An 18949-nucleotide genomic window follows, 5' to 3' on the forward strand; every position below is an offset into this window, starting at 1 on the left:
ACATTGGTTACTTATCATTCTACTCAATATCTTTCAGCCACTTCAAATCTCATGAGTTATACTGACAAAGAATATTACTGTATTAAACCATTTGATATGGACCATTTTACACTAGATACCTGAGCTAAAATAATTTGAACTTCTAAAAACAAAAGCTAAAACATGAGCTATAACTTAGATGTCCATTTTTAAACATTTAAATGCTATTTTAAAAATCCTCTTTCTTTCATTTACTTAAGTCTACACATTGTGTATATATTACACAGGTTTCACTGTGTATAATTATTTGAAGTCTCCCTTTGGAATTATTTTTCTTTGCCTTACATTTAGTGGAGACTGTGATAAAATTCATTCTAAATACTCTATGGATTACTTGGTGGTTAGGATTGCTCACTTTGGTGTTCCATGGAAAAGTCAAAATTTATATCTCTTAATTCTGTAACAGGGCTTCCCTGATAGCTCAGCTGGTAAAGAATCCGCCTGCTATTCAGGAGATCCTGGTTCGATTCCTGGGTTGGGAAGATCCCCTGGAGAAGGGAAAGGTTACCCACTCCAGTATTCTGGCCTGGAGAATGCCATGGACTATAGGTTACAAAGAGTCGGACATGACTGAGCGACTCAAAAAAAAAAATTCTGTAACAATTTTGAAACAGACATTCTACAGAAAGCTAAAATGTGCATAGCCGAAAGATTTCTGTACTAAATCCTCCTTGATAAACAAATATTAATAAATAAATATTGTGTTGGATATATATTAATTGATAAAGTGCAATGAAAGCTTATATATAGCAATTCTTTTTAAAAATGCACACAGTGAGAGCTAACTGACAGAAGGTTGACAAATATTTGTTGTCTAAATTCATCATTTTCTTTCTTCTCATATAATTATGTTGCTAAAACAATCCTGGTTATGTTGCTGAAGTTAAAAGAACTATTTCTAAGCAATGCCTACATTTTAGGTTATACTTGATCCCCACTCCCCCACTACTGACACACATATACAATGTCTAACTGGGAGCCCATTTTTTTCAGCAGCTTGTGTGACACTCTGATTTACAAGCATTTTGGAATCAAATCCAACATGTACCTAGACTGAGAGATGCATTCCCATTTTATTGTTTCCAAACTACAGAACTTCCACAGTTGCTTCTGCTTGTATGATTGAACCAACACGTGTTTAGAAGAAACATTTAGTACAAATCATTACAGAGCTCTCTCCTTCAGTATGTATTGAGCAGGATCATCAATACACAGTGACAAGTTTCAGCCATGCTTCACTAGCCCTTGCTGAGATGCTCTCTGTCAACTGGGGATGGTAGTGGGAAAAGGGTGGACTTACTGATCTCTGTTGCTATCACTGTTATGTTGTGCCACAGCAGTGTTTCTCGGTCAAGAAGTTTTGATGTAAAGATTGAACCATTTCCAGAATCGATGTTGAATATTCTGTCCATATCTGTGTGTCGATCGACAGAATACCTGAAAATGCAGAGTAGAATTTAGGAAGGTTTTCTTTGTATTTGTTATTTTTACATCCTAAAACGATTCCAGAATATCGGTTACATGAAATTTTTTCTACCTTTAGCGCATATTTGTAAATCTGTAACTTAACACTGATGCTTGAACTACGGTGTTGGAGAAGGCTCTTGAGAGTCCCTTGGAATGCAAAGAGATCAAACCAGTCCATCCTAAAGGAAATCAATCCTGAATATTCACCGGAAGGACTGATGCTGAAGCTGAAACTCCAATACTTTGGCCACCTGATGCGAAGAACTGACTCATTGGAAAAGACCCTGATGCTGGGAAAGATTGAAGGTAGGAGGAGAAGGGGATGACAGAGGATGAGATGCTTGGATGGCATCACCAACTCAATGGACATGAATTTAAGCAAGCTCCGGGAGTTGGTGATGGACAGGGAAGCCTGGTGTGCTGCAGTCCATGGGATCGCAAGGAGTTGGACACAACTGAGTGACTGAACTGAAGTGAACTGAACATTAAGGAAGATATTCTGAGAAATTATTGCTTTACAGTTGAGGTCTTAATAGAATCCACTAGACAAGTTGTATGATTTTTGAGTATCATCACCAAATTTTTTTAAATGTAATTTGGATCAAGTTTATAAACTAATTGTTATGTTTTACTTTTTTAGATCTTTAGAACTTTAACATGTGTGTGCATAAGTAGGATTATTGGCTATTTTTCTATTACTCATTTTTATTTTAAAAATCATTTTGTTGAAAAAGCAAAAGATGGTAAATGTGGCTGAGGTTAGTGAGGCTGGAGAGGGATTTAGAAGATAGGCTTGGAAAGAGATTCACAGTTGGGACTATAGAGGGATGGGCTGGCCATGGGGAGGAGCTGGAGTTTATTTGAACTTGATGTAGATCTTCCAATGGGTTTTATGCAGACGAGTGTCACTATCCAACTCATGTTTACTAAAGATCACTGGCTGAATTAGGAGAACGGTTGGATGGTGATATTACAAATGATAGGTGTGAAGAACAGGATTTGGGGAAGATCAGTTTTGATATGTTGAGGCTGAGGTGCCTTAGGAAAGTCCAGGAAGCTCAAGATGAACATTTGGACTGACAATCTGGATTTTCTAGTCAGTTGTCTAAGAAGAGAAGAGGGAAAAATGCGAGGAACTGAGTTGCTTAAAGGACGAACAGGAACAGAGACCCACAGAGACTAGAACAGAGCCTAGAGCAGGGTAAGAATTTGATACATATTTAAAAAAGAGGGTTTGGAGAATTCAAGGAAAACCAAGAGGTGTTTTAGAAACCAAGAATAAGTCTTCAACACTGAAATTCATGGAAGATGAGTAGACTTTGAGAAATGCTATCTTCTTTATAAACGTATCTCTAGTTTCTGGAATAGCCATAAGTTAGAGGGAAATATGTAATACACCCTGTCTTACAGAGGATTCCGAAAGAGAAAATTCAGAAGAAAGTTGATATGTGAAGGCTATTAGGAACAAAAAGGTTGCCCATTTCAGCTGCATTCTCAAAATGTACATCATGATAGGAGATTTTAAGATGTCAGCTCAGTAGAAATATATTTTAAGTAAATGTCTTACCTAGTCATACATGTGTGGAATTATTATGCATTTTAAAAAAATTTGTTCAGTTCAGTGCAGTTCAGTCGCTCAGTCATGTCCGACTCTTTGCGACCCCATGAATTGCAGCACGCCAGGCCTCCCTGTCCATCACCAACTTCCGGAGTTCACTCAGACTCATGTCCATCGAGTCAGTGATGCCATCCAGCCAAATCATCCTCTGTCGTCCCCTTCTCCTCGCGCCCCCAATCCCTCCCAGCATCAGAGTTTTTTCCAATGAGTCAACTCTTCCCATGAGGTGGCCAAAGTTGTTACTAACTTGCAAATAGTGTACTATATTCTAAGATTCTATTTCAATTATTTTGTTTTAAAGTACTACTAGTGAATTATAATAAACAATATGTTATCCTAATAAAATCTCTTTTCATCATCTAGCAGATGTCTAAAAAAATAGATATTCAATTATTGTAGGGTATTTAAACCTGATTTTAAAGACAATTAATGAAGTTCACAATGGATGCATATATATCAAGCTGGAATTTTAGTTTCAGTTTATATAAATCTAGATTTATAAGATTATATAAATCATTATCAAAAGTATTGAAACAGATGAAAGAGCTATTGTTTTGTCATTTATGTCACGAATCAATGTTTATTAAGAATTTAACCAATTGCAATGAACTTGTTTGATCACCTTTCATCATTTTTAATTTGAGGATGATAAATATTTATAGGACATGATTACCAAAAAGGAAATCTCAGTATTCATAGCCTTTGTAAGGAATTTAATAATTTTCTACAAATATATATTTTTCTTTCATGAAAAATGTCAAGCTTAAGACATGCTGCTATTGCTTTCATAAGCTGTAACAATTATACACAGCAGAAATCTTTTCTTGTTGTCTCTTTCCTTCCTGCTATGGTTTTAAGTTTTACAAGTAATCATATTTTCCAATCAAGCTTTGAAATAAAGGGTGAGGAAGTTTTAGTTGAAGATGGCTTTTCATTTTATTTATTTACTTGTTTAATTTTTTTGGCCATGCATGTGGCATGTAAGATCTTAGTTCCCCAACCAGGGATCCAACCCATGACCCCTGCAGTAGAAGTATAGAGTCTTAACCATTGAACTGCCAGGGAAGTCCTAAAGGTGGCTTTTGATTTTAAAGAGAGAGGACTATTTAGGAAATATAGTAATTCTGTATTATTTTCTTTCCTTAATTGGGGGATTTAAAAATCATTAGAAGACCTAAAATGTCCACATTGTTTAGGAAAGATGTCTCGAGTCACACAAAGCCTCATTTGTTTGTTGTTTTTCTTTCCAAAGTAATTTCCACTTATATTTAGAAATTTACTGTCAATCATATTAATTATAATAATAACTGATAAGGAAAAAGGTAATCAATTCATAATGATTAAAGTGGATCATTGTGCTAGGTACCTCTTTTTTCCCCCTCGAACTTTATTGTATTCTGTGATTTAGTAATTTGTCTTATGTATCCTGAAGGGAGCTTTGTGGGTCAGGAAAAGATGATGTATTTGCATGTAAAATTTTCATAATAAGTATTCAGAGTGACATTTTATAAGACTTCCGTGTAAGTCAAAAGACACGTGATATAAAGTTGTTGAAAGAAAATTATTTTATGTGACTAAAAAAGTAAAGATTTGTGCTAAAATAAGATAAATTAACATTTGGGGAAGAATTCTCTAGTGTTAATTATACACTTAAGATGGAATCTAACACTTAATTGTTCCATATTTATGTCTTGAATAACCAAAAACTATATATGGTTGTACTTTCTGAATATAAGAATCGGTTATAATTCTCCTATAAAAGAAACCACTGGAACATACATCTATGTACCAATGTATCTATATATATTTTTATCTTTAAATCTATGTCCATACATGAAATCCATATGTACCAAAGAAAGACTGGCAGAAAAAATTTTAAAATTAGTTGACAACCAACATAGCTTCTGGCAAGCTAACTACTTCCTATAATGAAACAAAATAAAAACAATGGGTATAAGTGGTATGTGGTATAAAAGTAAAACAGATATAAAAATGCAGCCTAAATTCCCAGAAGACATTATCTCTTTCATTAAAAATATTTTGACCGATCAAAGAGGTAATCAAAGTTCGTATTTATAAACTTCCAGCATTAGCACATTTAAATTGGTCTTGAAAGCTGTGGTACATATACACAATGGAGTATTACTCAGCCATTAAAAAGAATTCATTTGAATCAGTTCTGATGAGATGGACGAAACTGGAGCCGATTATACAGAGTGAAGTAAGCCAGAAAGAAAAACATCAATACAGTATACTAACACATATATATGGAATTTAGAAAGATGGCAATGACGACCCTGTATGCAAGACAGGAAAAAAGACACAGCTGTCTATAACAGACTTTTGGACTCAGAGGGAGAGGGAGAGGGTGGGATGATATGGGAGAATGGCATTCTATCATGTATACTATCACGTAAGAATTGAATCGCCAGTCTACGTCTGACGCAGGATACAGCATGCTTGGGGCTGGTGCATGGGGATGACCCACAGAGATGTTATGGGGAGGGAGGTGGGAGGGGGGTTCATGTTTGGGAACACATGTAAGAATTAAAGATTTTAAAATTAAAAAAATTAAAAAATAAAAAATAAAAAAATAATAAATTGGTCTTGATACTGACTTGCTAAGATTGTTTTCTTATGCAGTATACAAACTTTGAGTAAAAGCACGTTGTGAAAGTACTTAAGGTTATTCATGTTGTATAAGCAAAGGCCATCGCTTAAATTCCTTGTTGCGTGTGTGCTACGTGCTGCATACTAGGCTGCTTCACTTGTGTCCCATTCTTTGAGGCCCCATGGACTGTAGCCCTCCAGGCTCCTCTGTTCATGGGATTCTCAAGGCAAAAATACTGGAGTGGATTGCCATGCCCTCCTCCAGGAGATCTTCTGGACCCAGAGATCGAACCCATGGCTGGTATGTCTCCTGCGTTGGCAGATGGGTTCTTTACCACTAGCACCCCCCAAGAAGCCCATTTTCCTTATTAATAATTTTAAATGTATATGGAGGAGCCCTTGACCCATGGAGCTCTCATGTGGCTACTCTGGGTTGCCCATCATGCAATTCAAGGAGATATTCCAGTAGAATGATAAAACAACAAAGTCTCTTTTCCCAAAGATTTAAAATTATTCTCTGAAAATAAGCCAGGCATTTCTGTGTTTTAGTTGTGGGACTTGCCATGAGATTTCATTTGAACAAAGGGCTCAGTGGCTGAAAAGTTAGGAAACAAGTGCCTTAGAATCTCAAAGTCTTTCATCTGAAAAAAAAAAAAATTCTTCATGCAACAACCAATGTGATCCTTTCAGAGAGTAGTTTTGGATTAGTTAAGTCTAACTTTCTTCATGGGGAATAATTGACACAATAATATTCTGGTTTAGCTCTTTTCTCAGCGAGTCAACTAAGCTATGGGTAAAGGCTTGAAGCTGTGGACTCCAGTGCTCTCATGATAAGATTCTAGCATACTTATGATGGTCTCAAAGAGCCATGAGGCTTTCTTACAATGTAATTTACAGTGAAGGTGTACAGGGAAAATAGAGCTTGCTTACTTGGTATATATTTGGACTCAACTCAAAGCTTGCCAGTGGCTTCTTACCTCAATCAGAATAAAATACAGTGGTTACTAGGGCCCACAAATCCCAGTAGGACCTGCCTCGCTCACCACCTACCGAACCTCTGTTGCCTGATACCTGATACCGTAATTTCTCTTCATCTGCAACTGCTCTCAGCTTGGCCGGCCTCTCCTCCCATATTCCAGGCAAACTCTGATATCAGATCCTCTCCTTGCTTTTCCCTCTTCTTGGCACCTTCTTCCCCCAGATATTAGTGTGGCTCATCCCTTCATTTCATTCAAAGCTTTACTCAAATGATTTCCAACAAGGCCAGGCCTGACTGCACTATCTAAGATAGTATCCAGATACCCTTTATGTTCTTTCTTTCTTTTGGCCATTTCACACAGCATGGGGGATCTTAGTTCCCTGAGCAAGGATTGAACCCAAGCCCACTGCACTGGAAGCACGGAGTCTTAACCAGTAGACTGCCAGGGGAGTCCCACCCTTTGCTTTCTCTGTCTTATTTTGCTGCTTACACTTTAGTGTCACCTGACATATCACAGGGCTTCCCTGGTGGCTCAAACAGTAAAAAATCTGCCTGCAATTCAGGAGACTCAGGTTCAGTCCCTGTGTTGGGAACATACCCTGGAGAAGGGGATGGCAACCCACTCCAGTATTCTTGCCTGGAGAGTTCCATAGACAGAGGAGCCTGACGGGCTACAGTCAGACATGACTGAGCAACTAACACTCCCACGTATTTATTGTTTGCTTGTTTCTGTCATCCCCAGTTAGAATGCAAGCTCCCTGCAATCAGGACTCGGCACTATTCTCGCTCATATCCCTAGTGCCTGGAACAGGCCTGGCACATGGCAAGTGCCCTGAGCAGAAATTTTTGGACTCACTGGCACAACTTCTCAGTCTGCTTACTTTCTTCACAGGGAATAATTGACACAATAATATTCTGGTTTAGCTCTTTTCTCAGCGAGTCAGCTAAGCTACGGGTAAAGGCTTGAAGCTGTGGACTCCAGTGCTTTCCTGAAAAGATTCTAGCATAGTTAAGCAATGATGGTCTCAAAGAGCCATGAGGCTTTCTTACAATGTAATTTACAGTGAAGGTGTACAGGGAAGATAGAGCTTGCTTACTTGGTATATATTTGGACTCAACTCTATTAATTTCCCCATGATTTCCCAGACATATATCATGAAACTGTGCTTGTTTTTATCCATGTCTGCAAAAGAAAAAAAATTACGCATCCAAATGGAGCATAATTCTGCCTGTAAGTGTTATATGGTAGGTTCTTCCATACTTGAAAAACAGACTTTCAAGCCTAGTGCCTTGTTTGGTAAAAGTGCTTCCTCCACCAACTTCGACAAATCTAAGACCTGAGAAGAAATCCCAGCCCTTTCAACTGCGTTACCTTGTACCACTGCCATATAAGCAATAAACTCCTTATAGCTCATTTTATGCCTTCCTCCCAAATTAAAAATATAATTTTGGGGGCTGACTGAAGGCATACGGGATCTTAGTTCCCCAATCAGAGATCGAACCCACTCCCTCTGCAGTGGGAGGGCAGAATCTTAGCCACTGGACCACCAGGGCAATCCCCAAATGTTGAGTTTTTAAGGTTTATTTAGTTGCTAAGATAATATTTTATATTATGCAAGAAGTGTAAAGGTAATAAAAGTACTTTAAAGTATTTTTTTAAGGAAGATACAGCTAATTGGAAAAAAAGATTCATCTTTTCCAATTTGCAAGTGAATATTTGAATTTAAATCAACAAACTTATGGAAGAGACATGTCACAGAAGTGTGCTTACTTGACAGGGTTCCTGGCAGCATCTGGGTCTTGGGCTGTGACCGAGCCTATTGTCGTATTTATCTGAGCGTCTTCTCTTATTTGCAGGATGTAGGCCAGTTTGCTGAAGACAGGGGGCTCATCTACATCTTCCACCATAATTCTCACTGTGGCTGAATCTTTGAATGGACCCAGGTAGAGAAAGCGAGGTTCAACGTGAGGATTGGAGGCTTCCACTTTGAGGGTGTACACTTTCTTCTTTTCAAAGTCCAAGAGCTTGTGGGAAGTGAGGGGAGGAAGAAATGACATATTTAAAGCAGTCAAGACACAGAAAGTCAAGACATGAGCCATTTTTAATGCAAACCACTGATAAATGAATGTGATCATATTGCTTTGAGACATTACTACACAGCATAATGTTGGGAAAAGACATGGGAGTTCAGATGCCACCAATCCTGATGAAATTGTGGGCAGAAATCACGCACCAGGACTGAAAGTTTATGATGGGCAGGAGAGGGCACCTAGAAGCAGAGAGAACCTAAAGAGGCCCCTTTTATAAAAGTCCTTATATCTGACTATCAGAAGCCACACCAGGGGCAGGTTGGCAAATATGTAGAAGACCATTCTGTGTCAGATGTTGTCACATTTGGCTTTAACTGAACAGTCACTGAGTGTTTAAAATTTGTCAAAGAACTTCGCTGGTGGTCCAGTGGTTAAGACTGTGCTTCCAATGTAAGGGGCATGTGTTCGATCCCTGGTGGAGGAACTAAGATCGTAGCTAGGATGGAGAGCTGCTGGTTTGCAGCCTAATTTCCTAGTCCTTGTCAGATAAAATAGATTAAAATTTGTTTTTCTTTTTTTCGTTTTGGACATGAGGTGTTAAAATATTCCAAGTGATATCCAGATAAGGGCATCTGGCTAATTACTTGCCAAAGAAAGCAATGATCATTGTTGTCAGAGGTCTGTAGGAGAAGTATCTCTGCTTCTGGAGACATAGTGAACCCAAATGCTTATTGCTGACTTTTAGTTTTAGATGATAATATGACAAGGCTCACTAGAAAAACAATTAATCAAGATGTTAGTGAATGTGATTTAGTCGGCTAGGCAAAATTTCAGCATGAATCTGATAAGGTACCAAGAAAATTAAAAAGGTTAATGCACACTAATGGGCTTCCTAATTATATTATAGCTTAAAACATTGATCTGAATGTCACTGAAACATGTTTTATTGTCTTTCCAGATATTAAGACATACAGTCCGAAGCTTAAGAGGAAAATTTTTCTTCTTGTTTACATCCACCTATGCTTATATTTACCAGCAAATAAAACATTACACCAAAGGAGAGAGAAAATATGACACAACACAGGCATACGTGAACTCATTAAACACAGTAACCAAAATTAATATTATTTGTAGCTATGAAGCACATAGTTTATTGATTTTTAATTTTTGCCACATTTTAGTATTCTGCTCCATGACAATTTTGGGGGTAAATAAGTACATAGGGGACAAATAAGAATTCAGAACATAAAGTTTTCGTGTGCATGTTCCAAAGTAGTGATTACATAGGAGAAAAATAGGAATTCAGAGTATGAAATCTTAATTATTGCATTTCAAAAAGTAGCTAAAGAGTTTGCAGGAAATCTTGTTACTTTATTTTTGGTCTTTATATATCTTCTCTCTTTAATTCAAACCATCTCTGTCACTGCTTGTATTACTTCTTTCCTTCAAAGCATGTAGTGGAATTTGTAGTTATATATGTTTCTTTGTTCATTTGCTTTCTTCCCCATAAGAGCGGTTCCATGAGAGCAGAGACCATCTTGTTGAATGTACTATTGCATCTCCAACATTCAGATGGTGTCTGGCACTGTTTTAAAATTTATTCTTCAGTTATACTATTTATTCATGTGTTTTTATGAGTTTCATTTGTTTATGCTATTTACTTAGGAACTTTTTAATATAAATTTATTAAAAAGTATAGAATGAATGAATGCATAAGATTATTGAGAACCCCTGAAAGCCAACTAAAGAACTCTCACTGTAAATAGACTAGGTCTTTAAAAAAATTGGGTAGCCCAGTGATGCTAGTGGTAAAGAACTCATCAGTCAACGCAGGTGATGTAAGAGACACGGGTTCAGTCACTGGGTTGGGAAGATTCCCTGAAGATGAGAATGGCAACCTACTCCAGTATTCTTGCCTGGAAAGTCCCATGGACAGAGGAGCCTGGTGGGCTATGTCCATGGGGTCACAGAGTAGGACATGACTGAAGCATCTTAGCATGTGTGCAATGCATGAAACACTCTTACTCTTGAAAAAATTAATAGACAAGACTTGAGAGAAATATTCATGTGAGATGTAATTGCCCCCAGTTACTTGGCGACCAGAGAAAGAGAAATGCTTTCATTTGCATAGTATTTTAAAAAATGCTTTACCTTTTTGACAGTTATAATCCCTTCCTGAGTTTCCTGATCGGTGATGACATCAAACATGTCCAGCCCCTCTCCTTCTGTAATGCTGTACTCGATTTCAGCATTTTCTCCCACGTCGGCATCGCTGGCTTTGATCCTGCCAATTGGTGTGCCCGGTGGAGAAGATTCAGGGGTTTTAAACTGATATGTACCTATTAATTATCAGACAGATATAAGTCAAATACGGACTAATTACACCCCATCATAATAAAAACAAACCCCATTTTCTAGCAGTTTGTTCAGATAGTACCATGGATGCAGGCAGATTTGGGCTTTCCTTAAAATAATTAATGGTGCCCTTGTCTCTTTAATGTTTTCACTTTCATGGTTGTTAAGAATATTTCTTCTATTTCATGACTTGTCTCTTGGCAAAGGGAAAACACTTTTCTTGTCCTGTAAGTAGGCTTCCAAGTTTACATGTGCTGGTGAGAAAGCCTGAACTGTTAGAGGAGGGTGCTGTAATCTAGCAGAAAGAATAGAAAAGAATTTAACCTGAGCTGTGACTTTAAGCCAGTTGCTAGGAACTCTTTAAGAGTTCTTTCTGTCATTGCTAATAGTAACTGAAGGTGAAAACAAATTACAGCACTTCAGAGAATGTATCCAAATAGAGATGAGATGCCTTCACTCATATGTGGAGCTGGTTTAGTTGCAGTAAAGGATATAGATAAATACATTGAGGAATAAAGCTCTGAAATTTTTCTAGGTTTGACTGATTTTCTTTCCTTTAAATATTAGTGTCTTTTTTATACATGGATCTCTCCCATTCTTGTATTTATACCACTAATTAAAAACTCTGTTATATAGATATACATTTTTCTTACATCTTCATGTTGGAAAATTAGTCAAAGGAGACTACTTGTGAGTTTCAATTTAGGTATGCCAGGCTAGCCTGTCCTTGAGCACCTCTTCTCCACCCCAAAATAGCAAAAACAAAAGTTATTCTACTCTCACACATTACATTTTACCCACAATTTACACAAATTGCCTTGGAAAGGAAATTTGCACTCTGATACTACTAAAGTGTGAAAGTTGCTCAGTCGTTTCGACTCTCTGTGACCCCATGGACTATGCAGACCATGGAATTCTCCAGGCCAGAATACTGGAGTGGGTAGCCTTTCCCTTCTCCAGAGGATCTTCCCAAGCCAGAGATCAAACCCAGGTCTCCCACATTGCAAGCAAATTCTTTACCAACTGAGCTATCAGGGAAGCCCACAAAAATATAATACTTTAATAATATTTAATTCACTAAATATTGAGCTCATTCTTGATAAGATGATAAAAGAGGCCAGTTTTATCATGAGGGAAGTGGAAGTATACTTGGGTGCCTCCAATCCCTTCCTGTATTCTCCTATCCCTCGCCTTGGGACATTATACAGAAATGAGCACAGTTTATTCTCGGAGAGAGTGGAGAGGGGCAAGTCCCCTGGTAATGAGGTATGGGTAAATCCTCCCGCTAGCCTTCCGCAAGCCATCCCCACATAGAAAAGAGGGTTTGGGAGAAAGTGCTGGTGATCCTGATTTTTCATGTCAGGCTCCTGAATGGATGTTTTAGGGTTCATAAAAACTTTCTTCTGCCCGTTAAATCAGAAATCAGTTAGCTATTCTGTTTTTACATTTAGTAACTATGATTAAATACTTGAAAAAAGTAGATGGTATGGAGATTCCTTTAAAAAACTAGGAATAAAACCACCATATGACCTAGCAATCCCATTTGTAGGCATATACCCTGGGGAAACCAAAACTGAAAAAGACACGTGTATCCCATTGTTCACTGAAGCACTATTTACAATAGCTAGAACATGGAAGCAACCTAGATGTCCATCCACAGCTGAATGGATAAAGAAGCTGTGATACATAACACAATGGACTATTACTCAGCCATAAAAAGGAACACATTTGAGTCCGTTCTAATGAAGTGGATACATGGAAACTTACATTACCATATGTAAAATAGATAGCCAATGGGAATTTGCTGTATGACTCAGGAAACTCAAACAGGGGTTCTGTATCAACCTAGAGGGGTGGGATGGGGAGGAAGATGGGAGGGAGGTTCAAAAGGGAGGGAATATATGTATATCTATGACTGGTTCATGTTGAGGTTTGATAGAAAACAAAATTCTGTAAAGCAATTATCCTTCAATAAAAAATAAATTATTTTTTTTTAAATGTAAAGAAAATACAAGTATTTCTTGTTGATCCGTGTGTATCACCATTATAATAGAAGCTCTTAAGCAGTTGGCTGGCTTTAAAAAAACAGCCACATTTGAGTAAGTGGGTTTTGTACTTAATGATGGGCAATCATTTTCTCCTAGAAGAAGGGATTCAGGTATTAAATAGTTTTCTCCAGTGGCTCAGACAGTAAAGAATCTGCCTGCAATGCAGGAGACCTGGATTCAATCCCTGGGTTGGGAAGATCCCCTGGAGAAGGGGAAAGTACCCACTCCAGTGTTCTGGCCTGGAGAATTCCATGGACTGTGTAGTCCATGGGGTTGCAAAGAGTTGGACACGAGTGAGTGACTTTCACTTGTGGTCAGAAAGGAATTTTGATGTTGGAAGAAAAATGACATGAAAACCAGTATCTACTGAGGTCTATAAGTGAAAAGGTCAAGTGATTGCTTTAAGAGTGGGCACTTATCTTCCTTCATCTTCCTTCTTATCTAATCATGATTGTTAAAGATTTTAGAGATGACTTTTGGTATCTCAGTTAACCATAATGTGGAAAACTATTTATGAGTACAAATGGTTTAAGTACATAGTTATTTCTACAGTTTTATTTTTAGAAACAGTAAAATGATAAATCCTCCCCTTGCAAAGACTTAAAGGAGATTATATGCCTGATTAAATTCACAAAATATACAGTTGATTTTTTCCTAACAAATAGCAGCATGCTTATAAACATATGTTCTGCACAAGCATATTTATGCCTGTGGTAGTCTTATTAATAAAGAAAAATAAAACAATGATATTGCTTTTATAATAGCAGACATATCAGACAACTCTTTAGCTAATTACTGATAAACGTTTACATCTACTGAGCATCAGTACTGTCAGCTCATTTTTAATAAATGTGCCAGTTCTTACTAAGTTCACTAACTCTGGCAATTAATAACAATAAGAAAAAATAAATATCATTCTTAAAGTCACAGTTGTACAAAAGTTCCCTGGAGAAAGTCATTCAATCAAATGTTCCTACTCTGGGGAAACCGAGGAGGGTTGTCATTGACGTCAGTCAGCGTGATGTTCACCGTGGTAGTTCCAGATAATCCTCCCATCTGGCCGCCCATATCCTTGGCTTGAATCACCACTTGGTACTGCTCCCTGTTTTCTCGATCCATGTTGAGCAAGGCTGTCTTGATGATACCTGTGGGTATGAAATTCAGAAATGGAAAAGGATGTAGTAAAAATACTTTCTAAAATTATTTATTTATGCAAACAAACACAGATTGCCACCCACAATGTGCCTAACACAGTGCAGATGTCATGGGTGACCATAAAGATGACTGATTATAGATGACCTTTGTACTGAAGGAAACTAAAACCACATAGGGGAGGCAGATACATTAAAACATACACACACACACACACTCATTCACCTGTAATGCAAGAAGAATGAAAACGAATGTAAATTACATCCGTCAGTAATGCAGACGGTAAGTTGTATAACTGTTAAGTGTGATAAGATGACACAGCAAAACGTAACTTGGCATGTGGTACAGTAGTATACTACTATGCCACAGTAGAATAAAAGACAATTAGGTGTATTATGAGGAAATTGTTAAGAAAGTCAGGTATACTTGAAAAGACTTCCCTAATGGCTAGCGGGGTAAAGAATCTGCCTGCTGATGCATAAGACGTGGGTTTGATCCCTGGATGGGTAGACCCACTGGAGGAGGAAGTGGCAACTCACTCTAGTATTCTTGCCTGGGAAATTCCAAGGATGGGGAGTCTGACGAGCTGCAGTCCATGGGGTCAAGAAGAGCTGGACATGACTGAGCATACATATGTATGTGCGTATACTCGCCCTGACTCTTGAGTTTCACTTTACTGAATTGACTGATTCCTCATCAAATATACCCACCATAATGAATGTTCTGAGGATCTTCTAAACCACAGAACTATAGTCTTGTGAAAACAGTATTGGTTCTCTCATAATAATCATCTTGTATGATTCTAGAGAATCTTTTCCCTAAAGCTGAGGTAAGCTTTAGTTCAACAGGTCCTAGCAGTGACCAACACTCTTCAGCTAGATAAAAATTATCTCTATTGTTAGGTAGTTATAAAATAATTAGCTTAAAGAACTTCTAAAATTTCGTCTACTTTCTGCGTAAGGCTTAGGCTTAAATTAACCACATTCTTTCAAAAATCACTGATGAAGTCTTTATAACCTTCTCTGGTGGCACATTCTGGTGCTTAATGACTGATGAAACTGAAAATATCTTTCTTTATTTTTAACAGAATACCTCAGACAACAGGTCAATTTTATTCCTATAGTGCTGGCTCCGGTAAAAGTGAAACTGCTTTCTATTCTCCAAATAATAGTACTTCTCTATTTAAATACAGGAGATCACCTTAGCCTTTTGTCCTTTAAGTTGAATAATTTAATTTGTCATCCTCATTGTCTCTAAACTCAACATTTTCTTTCTCCTTGGGATTCTTTCCAAGTTCATTGTACCTCTTACATTGATTTCAAACTAGATATAGTAACTTAGAAAGGTTTTGACATCCAAACAATAATGGAAGCTTGAAAATTGTGTAAAAGGAACTTGACTCAACACGATAGCAAAAATACTTGTGGAATTTACTATACAGTACAAGTTCAGTTCAGTTCAGTTGCTTGGTCGTGACTGACTCTTTGTGACCCCATGGACTGCAGCACGCCAGGCCACCTGTGTCCATCACCAACTCCTGGAGCTTACTCAAACTCATGTCCATTGAGTCAGTGATGCCATCCAACCATCTCATCCTCTGTCATCCCCTTCTCCTCCCACCTTCAATCTTTCCCAGCATCAGGGTCTTTTCCAATGAGTCAGTTCTTCACATCAAGTGGCCAAAGTATTGGAGTTTCAGCTTCAGCATCAGTCTTTCCAATGAATATTCAGGGCTGATTTCCTTTAGGATTGACTGGTTGGATCTCCTTGCAGACCAAGAGACTCTCAAGAGTCTTCTCCAACACCACAGTTCAAAAGAATCAATTCTTCAGCACTCAGCTTTTGTTATAGTCCAACTCTCACATCCATACATGACTACTGGAAAAACCATAGCTTTGACTAGATGGACCTTCGTTGGTAAAGTAATGTCTCTGCTTTTTAATATGCTGTCTAAGTTGGTCATAGCTTTTCTTCCAAGGAGCAAGCATCTTTTAATTTCATGGCTGCAGTCACCATCTGCAGTGATTCTGGAGCCCGAGAAAATAAAGTCTGTCACTGTTTCTATTATTTTCCCATCTATTTGCCATGAAGTGACAGGACCGGATGCCATGATCTTAGTTTTCTGAATGTTGAGTTTTAAGCCAATGTTACCATACCGTACAAGTGGTATATATTAAAACACAATTCATCGTAGATAGTATGCTACTTTGTGGAGAAAGTGCAGAAAACTGAGATGTGGAAAAAAGAGTTAAGGCAATCCATTTTTTTTAAGGGTAGTATCAGTTAAGATAAGCTAGACAATGTGCCAACCAACAAAGTAAAATCTCAGTGGCTTAACAAAACTAAAGTGCTCTGGGTAGGCCAGAAAGAACATCTGCTCATGATAACCTTTAGACATTCAGGCTGAAGACTCACTTGATACTGGTTTCCATCCATGATCACTGTGGCAAGTGGGAGGGAAAATGGTGGATTTTGCACCAGGTCTAAAAGTTTTGCTTGGAAATGACTCATGACTACCACATTTTATTGCCCCAAATAAATCACATGGCTACATCTAGCTTTCCAGTAAGGTAGAGAGATGCAATCCTACTAAGTAACTAGAAAAAGAAGAATCAGAATATGTGCAAACAACCATCTTAGCTATCAAAAGGGGTTGGCCTTTTAGTTTTATCTCAAACTGAAGGAAATAATAAGGTAATGTGTAATTTTTCCAAATCTCCCTTGTATAAACACAGTATATGAAAGATCCATTGTCAGATTTCTTGATTAAAATGATCTGGATGTCATGTTTACAAATATGTCACTGGTGCTTGGAGATGAATCTAAGAAAATTCAATCACACTGATTATTTTTATTAAAAATTGCTAGCTCAGCTGAGCATGTCAATTAAAATTACATATCTTAAAAAGAAGATGTAAGAGGAATTCTAACCTGTTTCTGATTCAACTGAAAAATAAGGCTGCCCCTGTAGGATGCTATAGACAACTTTAGCACTGTTTCCGTAGGTTGGATCATCAGCATCAGTTGCAGTGACTTGGACAACAAATGTGCCTGTAATGAAAGAAACATGAATTGAAAATAAATTAAGGGTTCATTATGGATCCTTGATACCCACACATTAGGAAAAAGCACAATCATATGTCTATACAAAACTATCATGGCAAGGGAGTGGAGAACCACAGTAGGATGCTAGGCTAAAAAACCTTGGATTTCTTATTCTGAAGGAATGAGAGCAACATTCATAAATATTGAAAGGATTAAATTGGGCTTCCCAGGTGACTCAGTGGTAAAGAATCCGCCTGTAATTCAGGGGACATAGGTTCGATATCTGGGTTGGGATCATTCCTCAGAGAAGGAAATGGCAACCCACTCCAGTATTCTTGCCTAGGAAATCCCATGGACAGAGAAGACTGGCAGGCTACAGTTCATGGGGCTGCAAAAGAATTGGATATGGTCGCTCAGCTGGTAAAGAATCTGCTTGCAATGCAGGAGACCTGGGTTTGATTCCAGGGTTGAGACGATCCCCTGGAGAAGGGAATGGCTACCCATCTGCTGTATTCTTGCCTGGAGAATTCCTATGAACAGAAGAGCCTGGTGGGCTACAGTCCATGAGGTCGCAAAGGTCAGAAATGACTGAGCGACATTCACTTCCCATTAGTGACTAAAAACAACAAGGATTAAATTAAAGGGGAGCATGGGAATGATCATGACTTTGGGTGGAACTGATTCCAATCCATCTCCAAGCGTGAAATTTGATTGGGTTTTTGCTACAGTGATTCCTTCAAGTTGTCTAGGCCTAAATCTATTGGCATCTTGTACTACTTTCTCTACAAGGATTAATTTAGGTATTGTTCAGTTGGAGGGCCATTTGTGATTTTGCTGAAAATTTGTTGCATCGTAGGTGCTTTTGCTCCCTGAATGTAACGTGCTGATGTGGAGCCTGAAAATGCAGCAGCTATTTTGTGATTTTGGCAATGCCATTCCGAGGACAAAGCTGAATAGGACAAAATTACAGAGAAATAGCTAGAATCCAAATCAAACTATGTTCAAAGTCCACTTTGCTTTTAGACTTAATGTGGCCAATAAATACTTTCATTGTTTAAAGTATTTTGAACTAAGTTTTCTGTTACTTATAAATAAAAGCATCCTAGGTGATAAATCTATCTGATAGAATCTAAGAGGTTGAAAGACCTTCTCTTGAACGTTAAGAGAAGTATTTTTGGATTAAGTAAAGAATTAATTGGAATAGTGGAGAATACACATCTGGAATTTATAATCCCCAAAGATGATTATAATTAAATGTATAAAGAAAGCTATGTTGTTTCAGATTGGCATTCTTATTTTAGAGACCAACCTTCAAAGTACCCCTGCTGCTGCTGCTAAGTCGCTTTAGTCATGTCCGACTCTGTGAGACCCCATAGACAGCAGCCCTAATCTCCATGAAATTCCATGCAAATTTTTATGTGTATGCCTAAATGGATATAACACAGTGGAGAAATGCCATAGATTTTATCTGATTCTGAAAGGGGTCTGTGACTTCCTAAAAAGGTAAGACCCTCTGAGTAACATCATTTTGTGGATGATTTTTGGTATTCATATTAGACAGAGTAAACATAGTGATAGAATTCTCCTGTCCATGAACAGGGTAGG

The 18949-nt window shown here is 37.8% G+C and overlaps 1 protein-coding gene across 1 annotated transcript in view; it reads right to left on the reverse strand.

Annotated features, from left to right (window-relative positions):
• The window catches only part of LOC128065955 (cadherin-6), a 60037-nt gene that overhangs the window by 9751 nt on the left and 31337 nt on the right, over window positions 1-18949 (reverse strand). The window contains exons 3-7 of the mRNA XM_052659000.1: window positions 17231-17350; window positions 14125-14292; window positions 10896-11083; window positions 8485-8738; window positions 1340-1476 (exon numbers count right to left, since the gene is read on the reverse strand). Of these exons, the coding sequence (XP_052514960.1) occupies window positions 1340-1476; window positions 8485-8738; window positions 10896-11083; window positions 14125-14292; window positions 17231-17350 (867 nt within the window). The remainder of the gene's footprint in view (window positions 1-1339; window positions 1477-8484; window positions 8739-10895; window positions 11084-14124; window positions 14293-17230; window positions 17351-18949) is intronic.

Source organism: Budorcas taxicolor, chromosome 20 (assembly GCF_023091745.1).
Source record: "Budorcas taxicolor isolate Tak-1 chromosome 20, Takin1.1, whole genome shotgun sequence".
Taxonomy (NCBI): Eukaryota; Metazoa; Chordata; class Mammalia; order Artiodactyla; family Bovidae; genus Budorcas; species Budorcas taxicolor.